Here is a 15,151-nt window from a genome sequence, read left to right on the forward strand (position 1 = left end):
GGAGTCAGTAATAGAAGAAAAACACAAGTAGGGATGATCGGAAAAGGCGATTTCCGATATCGCGGTAATTCCACCTTCCGCTATAACGAAATTCCGCTACCGCTACATTCCGGCGGATCCCCGCAGTATTCTGCAGAATTCCGCATTCCAGCGGAACAATTTCCATGATGTTAAAGGGAACCTAATGGATGTTTCCTTTTAAACAAATACCAGTTCCCTGGCAGTCCTGCTGATAACTTTGGCTTTAGTGGTGGCTGAATCCTGATTACAATTTTTTTTGGAGCTGCAGGAGTTGTCGTAGACCATGGGACCTAGAGGTGGTTTCACGACGGTCATCACAATTTTTTTTTTATCAGCAGGAGTTGTCGTGGCCATGGGACCTAGAGGTGGTTCCACAGTAGTCATTACAATTTTTGTTTGGAGCAGCAGGAGTTGTCGTAGGCCATGGGACCTAGAGGTGGTTTCACAGCAGTCATTATAATTTTTTGGGGGAGCAGCAGTTGTCGTAGGCCATGGGACCTTCGCCATGGGAGCACTTTGTCAAGAGCCTTGTCCAGCATGAAGACAATACGGAGCACTTCTGATATGCTGCAGTGCTCCTCACTGACCAATTTTGTTGCCTGCTCAAAGTGCTCCAAGACTTTACACCCCTGTCCAATCAGCTGCCACTGGTCCCCAGTAATGTAGTCCAGTGGCCCTGTTCTGGAGGAAGATGTCTGAGACGGGTATAGCCTGACCGCCATTCGCTGCTCCCACAACCCCTCCAGCATGTGGAGGGTGGAATTCCACCACATCGGACAATCAGAAATAAGCCTGTGCGGCGGCAGGCTATGGCGGCGCTGCAGCAGTTTCAAGGCCATGGTGGTGGTTGCGGAGTGACGGATGTGGGCTGACACCTTTCGTGCTGAGGATCCACAGCAGCCTTCAACCCATCAAAAGTCCGTAAGAACTTCTGGACTACAAGGTTGCAGACATGGGCCAAGCAAGGTAAGTGAGTGTAGGCACCTTCAGAAATAGTGGCCAGCATGTTGGCACTATTATCAGACACCACTACACCTGTCTCCAGTTTTCAGGGGGGAAAGCCACTGCCGAATCTGATCCTGTAAGGCTGCAAGGATTACAGATCCGGTTTGCCTGTTCTGGTCCATGGATTCAAGTTTCAGCACTGCTTGGCATCGATGGTGCTGCAGACCAGTGTAGGAGCGGGACCACTTGCTGGGAGGCTCAGCAACGGCGGACTGGCCTTGGACAGAACAGGTAGCAGAGGGAAGTAAAACAGGCCTCCCCTTCAACCCATGGGGTGGCACCACCAGCTGAGATGCCCCAGATCTTGCACCCTCCTCAGCAGCACCATGGAGGGTGACCCAATGGGCGGTAAAAGCTAGATACTTTCCCTGCCCATGCCTGATGCTCCAGCCATCCATAGTGAAGTGCACCTTGCCACCGACAGCGTGATCCATAGACCGGCCGACACACTCCACAATGTGCTGGTGAAGGGCAGGAATATCATTCCTGGCAAAATAATGGCAGCTGGGGATCATCCATTGTGGAGCAACACTGTTCATCAGTCTGCGGAAGAGGGCACAGTCCACAAACTGGTAGGCACTGCCATAACAATAGGGCCTGCAGCCCCTGCTCCTGGACCGTCCACGGGGCCGTTTTGTGGGGGCTGGAGGGGTGGCAGCATGAGGGGAAAGTCGTAGCCTCAGTCGGCAGGGAAAGGGGAAGTTCCCCCCCTCTCCCTCACCTTGGGGCTCTCCCCTCCAGCTTAAATGTATGTCCGTGGGCAGCGGCGGGCAGGAAAAAGATACATACCTTCCGTGCGCACCAGCCTGCGTTCCTCCCGCTAGCTACTGACACGACTTCCGGTGTAGTGTCACTCTCTCACAAATACACCTAGCTACTACTACTAATAGCTGACACGCAGTCTAATTCTCTCTCATAGGGCCATATCCTATTCAAGGTGATAAGTAGCTTGCAGATGCGAGCTACTTATCACCTTGCCATCGCGCGAGGATTACCGGCAAATCCTATTGCCCATATCCTTCGCGCGATGGCCGATCGTTAGAGAGCATTACTCAAGTGAAAGCCTGAGCGATGCTCCCTTTTACCGAGCGATGGGGAGTGAGGTTTACGCTGTGGTGCTGTCCATCAGCACCACGGCCTCACTCCCCACACATGCGCACTCGCCCGCCGAACATCGCCGACATCTTCCGCCGCAGCATCTGGGGGTCTCCTTTAATAAGGAGACCCCCAGAGCTCCCCGTCGGGTCGCCGCACAGTTTAGAAGCCCCCGCGCAGCTCTGCCGGGCTCCCCTGTCATACGTACCGCCGCCGATCACCCGCCGCCTCTCGCCGCAAAATCCGTCACGTAATTACAGTGTATCTAACACTGTAATTACTGTGCGCATAGAAGGAGCCCGGGCAAAGCATCTTTGAATCTGCAGCGGGGCTCCCCATTTGTCCGCTGTCTGAGCCATTTTATTGGTTCAGACAGCAGACCAATGGGGAGCCCGGCTGCAGATTCAAAGATGCTTTGCCCGGGCTCCTTCTATGCGCACAGTAATTACAGTGTTAGATACACTGTAATTACGTGACGGATTTTGCAGCGAGAGGCGGCGGGTGATCGGAGGCGGTACGTATGACAGGGGAGCCCGGCAGAGCTGCGCGGGGGCTTCTAAACTGTGCGGCGACCCGACGGGGAGCTCTGGGGGTCTCCTTATTAAAGGAGACCCCCAGATGCTGCGGCGACGACGTGCGTTAGCTAGTTTAGACCTGCTTTTTGCAGGTCTAAGCTAACGTTCATGTCTGCCGGGAGGCATCGCTTCCCGGAGACATGATAAGGGTAATTGGATTCTGTGTTAAGAACTCGCTGGGCGATTATATCGCCCAAGCGAGTTCTTTTCCGCCTGGGGGGGGTCTAAAGTTTAATTAGATTAGGCGATGCCCCCATCGCCTAAGTTAAGAACTCGCCAGTGCTTAGCGCTGGCGAGTTCAGCAATAGAATATGGCCCATAGTCTTTAAAAAGACTTTTGTTTTATATACAGTCTTTAAAAAGACTATTGTTTTATGTTGAAACAACTAATATGGGTCTGTCTCTCCTCTCTCCAATACACCAGACTGAAACACACAAGCTTCGTGACTGTCACACCTCTCTTATATACAAAATGGGTAGGATAGCTGATGATAGGTAGCTAGGAGCTGGTTGCTAACGTAGGATTGGTTGGTTTTTGTTAAGACTCTAATTGGTGCAGAAATTCCGATTTTAATGCAGAAATCAGCATGTTTTAAGCTTCTGTGATGGGTCTATCCCTTCCGATCCTTCTAAATGGCTTAAAAAATCTGACTAACAGTAAATGCAGCTTTTACACGCTTCTGATTAAATTCCGACGGAATTCCACATAGAAATTCCGCTATTTTCCGATTACTGCTATAGATGTTCCATTCCAGCTCACCGGAACGGAATTGCCAATTTCCGACCGGAATCGCGGAAATCTCCATTCCATGGAATCCGACGAGCAACCCTAAACACAACAATAAGCAGCATACAGGAGCCTTGCCAGGGCCTAAAAACATATTGCTCAGGCACTGTGTCTGCAGATCTTATAATTACCAGTTGACAAAATGCATATCTAGAAGATGCAACTCCATAGCTAGAGAGCTTCAGCTGGAGAGCACAAAGAAATGGAGGTGGCCAATGCAGGTGACGGAATTGGGAACAAAGTGACTCTTGGCACTGAGAGGGGGTAGAAGTTAAAAGAGGCAAAGAATAGCACTTGGCTTGCAGAGCTGGGTCCCTGGTTCAAATCCTAGTCAGGGCACTATCTGCACAGAGTTTGTATGTTCTCCCCATGTCTGTGTGGCTTTCCTCTCTCTGGGCACTCCAGTTTCCTCCCTCATCCCAAAAACGACAGATAAGTTAATTGGCTTCCCCCTAAATTGGCCCTACAATTGATATATCACCATATACAGGCTAGCTGGATCAATCACAACTTTGGTTAGTCATTCTGAAATAGGATTGGCTAATACACATATCACAGCTGTAAATTTACAGCCAGCTACTTTATAATGATGGAAATTATCTTAAAGCGGAATATAACCCTCCATTTCAACTTTGCTCTAAAACATTATTTACAGCATATTATATGCAACCAGCATTTTTTTTAACTAGACCAGCATTGGAAGGGTTAAACACAGAAGTTCCGTGGAGAGATATGCAGAAGTTCAGATTGTTACATTCTATTTAGTTAAATGTATCTATTGAGAAATGTTACACACTCTTTGGCTGTCCTCCAGCTCCTTCTCAGTCAGAGAGAGTGAGTCACATTCAACACTTAGATACATTTATGTAAACAAAATGTATCTATGTCAGCTTCGGATGCGTCTGCAGAAATCTCCAGGAACATTAAAGCTCTGTGTAACCCTTCCAATGCTGGTCTAGTAAAAAAAAAAAATGCTGGTTGCATATAATATACTGTAAATAATGTTTTAGAGCAAAGTTGAAATGCAGGGTTATATTCCGCTTTAACCATTGGTTGGCTATTTCTGCAGTCCCCTAAAACCAAATTCACACATTCCCAGCAGAGTAATTTCAAAGGGATTTTTTGTACCTATATTCCTTACTTCTGTGATCTAGTAAAGGGTGTTTCATTACACCCATTAAAATGTCATAAGGTGGTCTGCATTAGTTAAAACGTTAGCCTTTGCTACACACCTTTCCAGTCTCTGACCATACAGTGGTGGTAGGTACTCACCAATTAGAGGTACTCTTTATAATAAGCGCCAGTGAAATATAATAATTATTGTAAGAAGCATCCAGATTTGCATATTCTACCTTTCTGATTCTGCCAAAGGCTTTCTTGCCACCTCCAGCTTATCATCCATTGTGCATTCTGTAATGAACCAAAATTCCAGATTGAAGTAGAGTATTTCAGTAATTCTGGAAATTATTTTACTGTAGCAGTATAGTGTTAAAAGACTAAATGATTTTGACTACTTGAAAGAAATTGGACTTCTGCTCAGTGAACCTGAATAGCGATTTAACTTTGTAATGGTCTTATGAAAGTTTATGATCATGCCACTTGAGGACAGACTGACCAGAGCACAGTGTAGTCAGTAGTGATATGGCATAGCACCTTATAGAGACAGTTATTAAACTCAGTTCAGATGCTCTTCTATCAGCATTGTACAAAAGAGCATATGGAATGATCAGCCTTGGTGTAACACAGTATCTTTTACTGCAAGGCTAATGGAAATGTGTAAGTGCATCGATTAAGATGACAGAACTGTCCGGTGTTACTGCTCATAACTGTCAGGGAACTTAATGCATTGCTCTTTGTTTTTGTGTAGATCAATAGTATAGGATATACAGCCAAGGTACCTAACAAGCAGTAAAAGGTTTCACTGATCCTTCCCAACTGTGTTATTGTATTTGGCATGTTGTACATCAATTTAGTGCGGGGAAATATTCATAGGTTTGAGAAACAGATTTAAAAAATTGTAATGGAACCTTTGAGACTAATGTATGAACAAACTACTTGTCCTGCTCTAAATCTGCCATGAATTGAGAAATGCATGCAGGCAATACATACGGTACTTCTTAATTTATACCAAGGAAGTTGTTAGGGCTGAAAGCCTGCAGGACCTCTGTATAGCTACCAGTAGATGAACTGAGATATTTTGCATAGTTCCATTTAGCTCATTCTAATGAATAGCTTCCCACTAAATCATTTTCGTTTAACATGGATGCATTTTATATTTATTACCTTGGGAAATATTTTATTTACTTGACCTGCAGTCACTTACAAATTTGTTGGTACCTTTACAATTCATTGAAAAAGTATTTTATACTTAAAGTGATCAAATGAAAAGGAATTGTCCCTTATTAACCTGCACGCTGTTGTTATGTCATTGGGTAAAGCAAAGCAAGTGTGAAAAAAGTTCCAAAGACCTCAAGAGAGTATCGACCTTCATTGCACACATTTTACCAGCTGAGTTGAATGCTAATGTAGCATTAGAGATGCTGGCGTAGTGCAGGGCCATCACCTTAGTCCTGTGGGTTAAAACATTAATCTCAAGCAGTAGGATACTTCTTTTAGGGGTATTGGTGATGGACTTCTGTTGATTTCATTTATTGCCTATTGCTCCACTAATACTAGTGTCCTTTTTTAATTATTTTAATAACACACAATTGTTTAAAATTGTGTAGCAACCCATCTACCACCCCCTGCACACCACACACACACACACACACACACACACACACACACACACACACACACACACACACACACACACACACACACACACACACACACACTTACACTCCTGAACCTCTTCAACCCATTATTTCCTTTGCAGGCTGATGTTGCCAGAACAGCGCAGCCTGCAAACTTGCAACACTTGGCAATGACTCCCATTATAACTGTAGGATTGTTATGTGGGTTTAGTGAGTTTGGGTTGGTAAGGTGCATTTGGCCTAGTAATAGTTTGTGTATCCTTTGTAGACTTATTCTGAGAAACAACATCATGTAACATTTTTGTTATTGATGCCTGCAAAACTAACTAATGACTAATGTAAGTTACAATCTTCCTGGTCAAAAATAAGATTACCAGCAATTCCCCTGTTCATGCACTAAGATAAGAGTATTGTCATTTTTAGTAATTAACGTCTAAATTATATTTTGTGTTTAAATACTTTTTATAGGCTCAAATTAGACGAGTACATTTCTGGTTTTTTTTTGTTTTGTTTTGTTTTTTCAGATAAATGGTGGTTTGCAGCTCATTTTAAATTCTGCTGTGTGGGTTCCAGAGGGAGGAATGCTTCAGATATCAAACAGACTTCTGCAGACTAGGTCATTTGGTGCTGCTGACTCCGAGATCTTATACTCAATTACAACTGAACGCCCAAAATATGGTACCCACTTTGCATTCATTTAACAGATTAGCCCTAATTAGCATTACCAAGTGACTGTAAACCATTCTAAAAATGTACATTCTACTAACACTATCCAATCAGATTTTATTTTCATCAATATTTATTTATTATTTTATGTATTGTATTTATAAAGCGCAAACATATTATGCAGCGCTGAAGTATATCAATATACTTAAAGATGATATCCGTTTGCTATAGGCTAAAGAACTTTGAGCACTTTAACCTTTTTTGCTGAAGCTGAGGTATGCAAAACAGCACTAACAGAAAAAAAAGAACTTTAACTCTTATCAGTTAATTTATTTAAATTAAGAAAGACATGCGCAAATGTATTTTTATGAAAGCAGTTTTTGTATGAAGTAGGTAGAGAAAGCTGGCAAAGCTTAAACGACTCCAATGTTAATTTGTGACATACATAAGTATGATTAAAGAATGCATAAAGCCCTAAGAAGCTCTTATTTGCTCTGAGCAGGGACAGAACTTTTAGGACTCCTGATTAGGGCTGGTCAGGGAGATGCAAATAATGTCTCCTTGCATTCAGATTTCATTTAAATTACATGCAGCTTGCAATTAGAGCAATTAGAATATCTTCCTGTGTTTTTATTGGTACAAGTTCAAGCTGTGTAATATTTGCTTGAAATTTGAAAGAAAAAAATTAAATATTTGCATCTCATTAAAGGGAACCTGAGATGGCGGTTTAGCAATAAAATCTACATACCTGGGGATTCTTCCAGCTCCCTCCGGCCTGATCTCTCTCATGGCGTCCTCTTCTTCCTCTCCGTTCGCCCGCAATAGGCCCCCGGAAAGTTCTGCAGTCCCAGGCCTCGCGCGCATGCACTCCCACCATGTTCACATTGCCTGGAGCGTTCTGCGCCTGCACAGTACTACTGCACAGGTGCAGAACATTCCCGGCGATGGGAGCATGACAGGGGAGCATGCCTTGCTGGACTGTGCATGAGCTGACTAGCCCTAACTGGAAGATTTTCTGGGGCCAGTTGCGGGTGAACAGAGAGGGACAAGAGGACACAGTGGGAGCAAACAGGCTGGAGGGGGCTGGAGGAAGCCCCAGGTATGTATATTTTATTGCGGGGGCCCCATCTCAGGTACACTTTAAGTTCTTCCACAGTTCACTATTGCAGTGCTGTTTTACCCAATGTAACAATTAATAAAATCTTGTTGACCAAATTCCAACATTGACTCATTCCTTTTATATTTGGATTTCTTCGCACAGTTACAAATTTGCAAGATAGGATCTTTAAAATGTTTTGATGTGCAATAACCAAAATAGCTAACATGGCAAATAGAAACATGGCAAATTAAAAATATTGTATAAGGCTGATCTGGAATTTAATAAAAAAAATAGGCTGATGAATCATGGCCAGTATGTGTACTGTCACCATCAATAATAAGGTCCCTTAGGGTGAGACTAAGGAGGAAGAGGCAGTGCATAGATGAGATAAAGGTCCTGGCTTTGTAGTAACTGTTTTCTAATATTTTATGTGCCCCAGTAGGTTAAGATACTGATGTGTCTACTGTCATAGGACACCATACAGTATATGTGTATGTAATATTGATGTATTTTAACCCTTGAGACTGACAACTATTTCTTTTAAGTTACAAGCCAGTGCCACCTATGTTTGAATTGTATTTATTAAATACATTCCCAAATCTACATGTACCAAAGTCCACTTTAGCCAGTAGGGATTGTCAGTGAGGTGCAAATAAATTTCAGATGATTGACAATAGTGCTCATTAGTATGATACAGAATTATGTTACTTTTTATCAAAATATAAGATGTAAATGGACACATCAAATCTTGCAGTGAAAGCATTTTATTGATCCATTTTCAAGGTGCATACATTATAAGTAACATTTGCATAATTTTGCATCAACTTAGAATTATTTGCATATTTCAAGCCAAGTATAAAGTTTACCCTAATCCAAAACTTAGTGCTAAAAGCCAGTAGACATCCATGGCACAGGAATATTGGGAAACAAAAATGCCTATAAAAGTCTGCAGCACATTAAGTAGTTTTTGTACTAAAACACCTTTAGACATCCGAACACAGACATACCTACAGACATCTGCGACAGTCTAAGGGTTAAGATTTTTTCAATAGTAACTTATAATTATTAAATATAACCTACAATTTTTCAGGTGATGTCGTGCTTCTGGTGCCAATGCCTGCTGATGGTCCAGCAGATAGCTGGCAGCGATTGCCTGATGGAAGATTCGCCACACCAACCACCGCTTTCACACAACAGGATATCAATGAAGGCTTGGTTTGGTATAGACACTCAGGATCACATTCCCAAGCAAGAGATTCATTCAGTTTCCAGGTATAACATTATGGAGCTCATAGATGTATTAAAATCGCTTTATTTTATTCAATGATACACATGGAACCCAAGCCCTGGTCAAGTCATGCCTCTATCTGTCTGCATACAGTTGTGACCATTTCATGTTTGCATTCTTGTACAGTATGATGCAAAGCAATTGTACAGAACAAACTGGAATCATATGGCAACCTGTGTTTGATTGGGAATTAATTTGTGCACCAATTTAAAACTAGGTTGTCACTGAGAAAATCCTTGATATGCTTGACCTATCCTATCAGACAAATTCAATGCTGTTATAGACGATGTGTATTTAAACTTTATTCTTACCTGTAAATCAAGTTGTCACAATATAATAACCCATAATAACGTGTATTAAAGATGTGACACAAATGTATCAACAGAAATATAGAATTCTAAAATTATATAATCATTAGGCAGACACCTATGATTAATGATAGAAAGAAACCCGTCATTAACAGATGATTACTGATGCAGATCAGCTGTTTAGAAGAGAACCATGGTGTTGGGAACAATTTTTTTCACACAAGATCTATGGAGAAATGTATGCTGTCCCTATTATACAACTGATGGTGGGGATAACTGAACAGCATATTTGTTTGTCATAGTGCCCCTTTAACAATAATGGGCCATTCTACTTAACGAGCCCTTGGGACCACGTGGTGCCAACAAATTACAAGTTTCTTCTCCAACTCCACATTACCAATAAACCCACCACGCTACCAAGTGGAATGTAGTACTTTTAATATATACAGTATATGACTGAGGACTCGCATTCAAAATGTTTTAAGGAGCAAAAAGACGGAGCACCAGCACTGCTCTTAAGGGTTTAATTGTAGTTACACAGGCATACAGGCAACAAGTAGGATGAGAGTATAAGATACCGGCCTTACAGCCGTTTCACGGCAACTGTCGCTTCTTCAGAGACCAACAAAGGTATCAAAAATCTTTTTGATACCTTTGTTGGTCTCTGAAGAAGCGACAGTTGCCGTGAAACGGCTGTAAGGCCGGTATCTTATACTCTCATCCTACTTGTTGCCTGTATGCCTGTGTAACTACAATTAAACCCTTAAGAGCAGTGCTGGTGCTCCGTCTTTTTGCTTCTTGACATTGGATTACACATCTGGATTACGTGAGCACACACCTGTGGGGAGTATACTACACAGAGCTACTCCACAGCCAGCATCTGGTGCCAGCCATCCTCTACGTCTACTATTGTTATTAAAATGTTTTAAGGCTTCCGGTATTATCTCCCTGGCACAAAAGAAAATTTGTGAAGGTCCTGGCTACTTCCTACTGGCTTTATTGGGGAAGGAGGTAATTACAAGGCTCACTTTCATCACAAAGCCAAAACGTAAGGCATTATATAGGCTTCATTTAAGCTATACAAATCATTAGGTAACTTTTCCCACTGATCTTGAATGGGTTTTTCAAATTTGTGACAAAAGTGCAACATTTTGTTTTCAGAAGGCACTGTTGTGAGACAGTACAAGAGCCTGTTCACATGGATGTGTGGGCACCGGTGAACAACAGCCACAGCGCTCGTCATTTAAGTGCTGCCCATTCAAATGAATGGACAGGGTTTGGTACCATCGTTTGTATTTTAATCCTGATGTTCCCAGTTGTCATGTTTTTCCTGGACGAAGCCTTTGACTGAGACACTGGACTCCTGCTGGCTGCCACGGGACGGCCGTCTGAACTAGCCCTAAGGCATCATTTTTAGTGGATGGCGTAAAGTTACATTCTGACCAGCCATATGCTACTTAGCTCTGCTGAGCATACTGTTTGATAAATCCATTGGTCTGAAATGTATACATCATGCTGCCTAAGCAATAACACTTGAGCTCTGCAGTGGTTTCCACATGCTACTTCCATTTCCAGGTTTAGTTGTTTTGGTTAGAGAACAGAGAACATTAGTGTGCTTTGTTCACCAAAATGTTCTATCTAAATTCTTGAATAAGGAGTCTGTTTCAGCCAGCGAGGGATATAAAGAAAATCCTGGTCAATGAATTGCATTCTATTATGTAGGAAAACTCCTTTAAAGTGGACCTGAACTCTTGCACAGAACAGAAGGAAAACAGAGAAATGCACCCTGTATGTATTTTAAGAGCTCAGCCTGTTTAATTCCCCCTCATTTATGTCTAACCACAAGTTGTAATTTGATCTTTCCCCTGTGTGACATAATTGCCATGGCAGAGATGGCAGATAAGTTCATTTGAAAGCACAGGATGTTAACAAAATGTCTGCTTTCCATGAATCAGGAAGTATAAACAGTGCAGATTTATTTTAGGATTTGTATCAGCTGTAGCAAAGTAATGTTTTTCTTTGAAGGTTATTATGCTGTTGCGTATCTTTTAGAACAGAGAGGACGTTCTGAGTTCAGATCTGCTTTAAATTGCCTGTACAAATGATATACTGTATGTACCAATACATATAATAAGATAAATTCAGCTATCTGGATAATGGGTGCTTGTTCATTTGCATTCATTAGTTAATAGCACAGAGCAAATACTAGAATGAGATAAGTGTGTGAAGCATCTGTTTGTTCCAGGACATCGTCTCATTCATTATCACAAGGACCTCTTAATTATTGTATTTTCACAAGCCATCAGTACAGGTAATTATAGTAATTTACAAAATAACTCACTAGATAATAACAACAGATAAAGAGCGATATGGGACCGTATGATGCAGATGTAAGCAATTTTTATTTAAGTGCTGCTAAATTACCGCTGTCTTGTCTCTTAATGAACTTGCTACCTACTGCTCTCAAAGGAAGACTGCAGCTCAAAAAAGAACATCAAATCAACTTGTACAACATACTTGACTCTGTTTTCTAAATAACACAGGGATTACTTTTAATTGTTGGAATAAAAGTACTGTTACTTTGACAAAAGCATTATTTTGGCATGCCCATGTCCATAGAAATTTGCAGCAATTTCAGGGTAGAATTCTATTGTTCTCTCCTTTGTAGCTGACTAGAAATTGTCTATGAGATGCTAATAATTTTAGCTTGGATGTCAATTGTATGCAACTTGGAACTGGCCCAATCAAAACTGACAGGAAGTGTATATGATAGGCCTATTTCATGGCAGCATACAATTTGCATTGCATTTGCATGTGAACTAGAAATATTAGCATCTCAATGATCGCCTCTATAGCTGGTCACTTTTAATGACTTGTGTATAGATCTAAATAAATAAATAACTACCTGCTATAAGGCTTTGTTCACATCTAAAATATGAATTTGAAAACTGCCTCTTCCTCGTCGCCCATAGTCGACGTTCTGTTCAATTGAATAATACGGCTGAGCAGAGCGGGGACCACAGATGGCGCTGGACAGTGAGGATGGTGCTGTGATATGTCATGCAACTTGTGTAAAATCATTCAAACACACACTCAGTTCAGGGGTAGTTTAATGTTGGTGCCTGATTCTGTTAAAAAAAGAATGTTTATATCAATGGAATACTTGAATACTTACCAAACATATACTTATCTGAGGAAAGGGAAGCCTCTGGATCCTAATGAGGATTCCCTTGCTGTCCTCTGGTGCTATGAGGTTCATAGACAGGAAACTGTCAGGGCCATAGCATCACACTGTGGAAGAGGTTCACCTCAGTATCAGCCACCTAAAAATCCCTGTTTATTTATTCAAGAAAAGGTATTTCTTGTGGAAAAGGGGGTATTGACTACTGATTGGGATGAAGTGTAATCCTGAGTTAAAGTTCTTCTTTAAAGAGACTCCGTAACAAAAATTGCATCCTGTTTTTTATCATCCTACAAGTTCCAAAAGCTATTCTAATGTGTTCTGGCTTACTGCAGCACTTTATACTATCACTGTCTCTGTAATAAATCAATGTATCTTTCCCCTGTCAGACTTGTCGGCCTGTGTCTGGAAGGCTGCCAAGTTCTTCAGTGTTGTGGTTCTGCTATGAACTCCCCCTTCCAGGCTCCTCTCTGCACACTGCCTGTGTATTATTTAGATTAGGGCAGCTTTTCTCTTCTCTCTTATCTTTTACAAGCTGGATAAATCGTCCTCTGAGCTGGCTGGGCTTTCACATACTGAGGAATTACAGACAAAGGCAAAGCTGTTTGCAGGAAGAAATGAGCAGCCTGAAACTTCAGTGCATGAGAACTGCAGGGGGAAAGAAACACACAAATGATCTCTTGAGATTCAAAAGGAATGCTGTATACAGCCTGCTTGTGTATGGATGTATTTTCTATGTGTGGACATACTGTACATCAACCTACTTCCTGTTTTGGTGGCCATTTTGTTTGTTTACAAACAAACTTTTTAAAACTGTTTTTAACCACTTTTAATGCGGCGAGGAGTGGCGAAATTGTGTCAGAGGGTAATAGGAGATGTCCCCTAACGCACTGGTATGTTTACTTTTGAGCGATTTTAACAATACAGATTCTCTTTAAGGAAGATCTGTGACAATGACACAGAACTGTTTACAAAATGCAGGCGATGGGTACAGCCTTGTCCAAAAAAAGCTTCTAAGGAGGGCGGGGTGACATAACCTGATGCATTAAGGCAGTGTGTGTGATTGCATGCTTTCCAGTTTGCAGGAAGCTTGTGGTAAGAGGAATAAGTGCAGACCTTTCTAAAAATTGTTTTTGGTTGTTGCAATGATTATTTGCCTGCAAATTTATCTGAGCCCCATACTTTATTATGTGTATACCCGCACTTTTTTGTGTGCTCCCTCTTCCTCAGAAAACCGAATTTGACGTCTCCTCATACATGCTTCCTGTTCCCTACCACATCATTTATTCCAACAGCTGTTTATTTTCCACTTCCTCTTGTGCGTTTGTACATCATTTGGAAGATTGTGTAATAAATATCTCTTTTATATGAGTAATCATGTTAAAAAGTACAGAGATATGATAACTTGACCAGTACTCTGATATTCAGAAGCTGGAGTACATACTGTAGGTAAACATAATGTAACAATAACCAGAACATTGCACTTTTTGTCAGGTGTGAGGACATACTTATTCATGTTATATGTATTTAAATTACATCTTCTTTATCTTTCCATCTTCAGCAGTAAAAACAATAGCTCTATACTTTGAATTTTCCCTTCCAGAGTTATTTTTCAGTACAACAGAAACACACAGCTAGTAGTAAAATGAATTGCTCAGAAAGTGTGGTTTTTTTTAGATGTATGATTGTGTTGTGTTTTTGCAATTTCAGATTTCAAGTGCCACAACAACTCAGGCACCACAGGACAGACATGTGTTTAGTATTGGCATTCTACCAAACCACCCTGGTGCACCACAACTTTCCCCTGGAGCTTCCCTTCACATGACTGTAAGTAATAATCAATATGTTCACACACAGAAATAGATTTTTGTTATGTGGATGTCATCATTCATTCACATAGACAGACACTTTTGCAAAAATGGAAAAGGGACAAAAGTTTCACTACGGAGTCTGAAGAGGGTTTGTTATTCCACATGTGTGAAGATGATCTCTCAAATTACAGCACTATTGTATATATGACCATTTTTATTATGGTATTTCCAAAATATCACACTGAGGGCTAATTCACAGTGCTCAGTTGTGTTGCAGAATAATCCTGCATGTCATTTAACTGCCCATACATGCTATGTGCCTGTTCACAGTACTGCATTGTAACAGATCCCATTTCACCACTCATTACCATAGCAATATGAACTTTAATCTGGTAATGCCTTCAGCGCTAAGGGTTGATGTGCGGTGCTTCCCCAGGGATAGTAACAGTAAAATTCCTGTGAGCTCCCTGTGCATGGCAACTTTACCACAGGGTAGTGTGCATCAAGCCCAAAGTGATTTACATTTCTCTTTGGTTTATAATATGCTGTGAAACATTCT

At 41.5% G+C, this 15,151-nt stretch overlaps 1 protein-coding gene across 2 annotated transcripts in view; it reads left to right on the forward strand.

Moving 5' to 3' along the window:
* FRAS1 (Fraser extracellular matrix complex subunit 1) overlaps window positions 1-15,151 on the forward strand; it is a 730,981-nt gene that overhangs the window by 529,880 nt on the left and 185,950 nt on the right. For both annotated transcript variants that reach the window (XM_068233564.1, XM_068233565.1), the window contains 3 exons: window positions 6,764-6,917; window positions 9,095-9,276; window positions 14,492-14,608. In XM_068233564.1, coding sequence (XP_068089665.1) covers window positions 6,764-6,917; window positions 9,095-9,276; window positions 14,492-14,608 — 453 coding nt within the window. The remainder of the gene's footprint in view (window positions 1-6,763; window positions 6,918-9,094; window positions 9,277-14,491; window positions 14,609-15,151) is intronic.

The sequence above is a fragment of the Hyperolius riggenbachi genome, chromosome 1 (assembly GCF_040937935.1).
Source record: "Hyperolius riggenbachi isolate aHypRig1 chromosome 1, aHypRig1.pri, whole genome shotgun sequence".
Taxonomy (NCBI): domain Eukaryota; kingdom Metazoa; phylum Chordata; class Amphibia; order Anura; family Hyperoliidae; genus Hyperolius; species Hyperolius riggenbachi.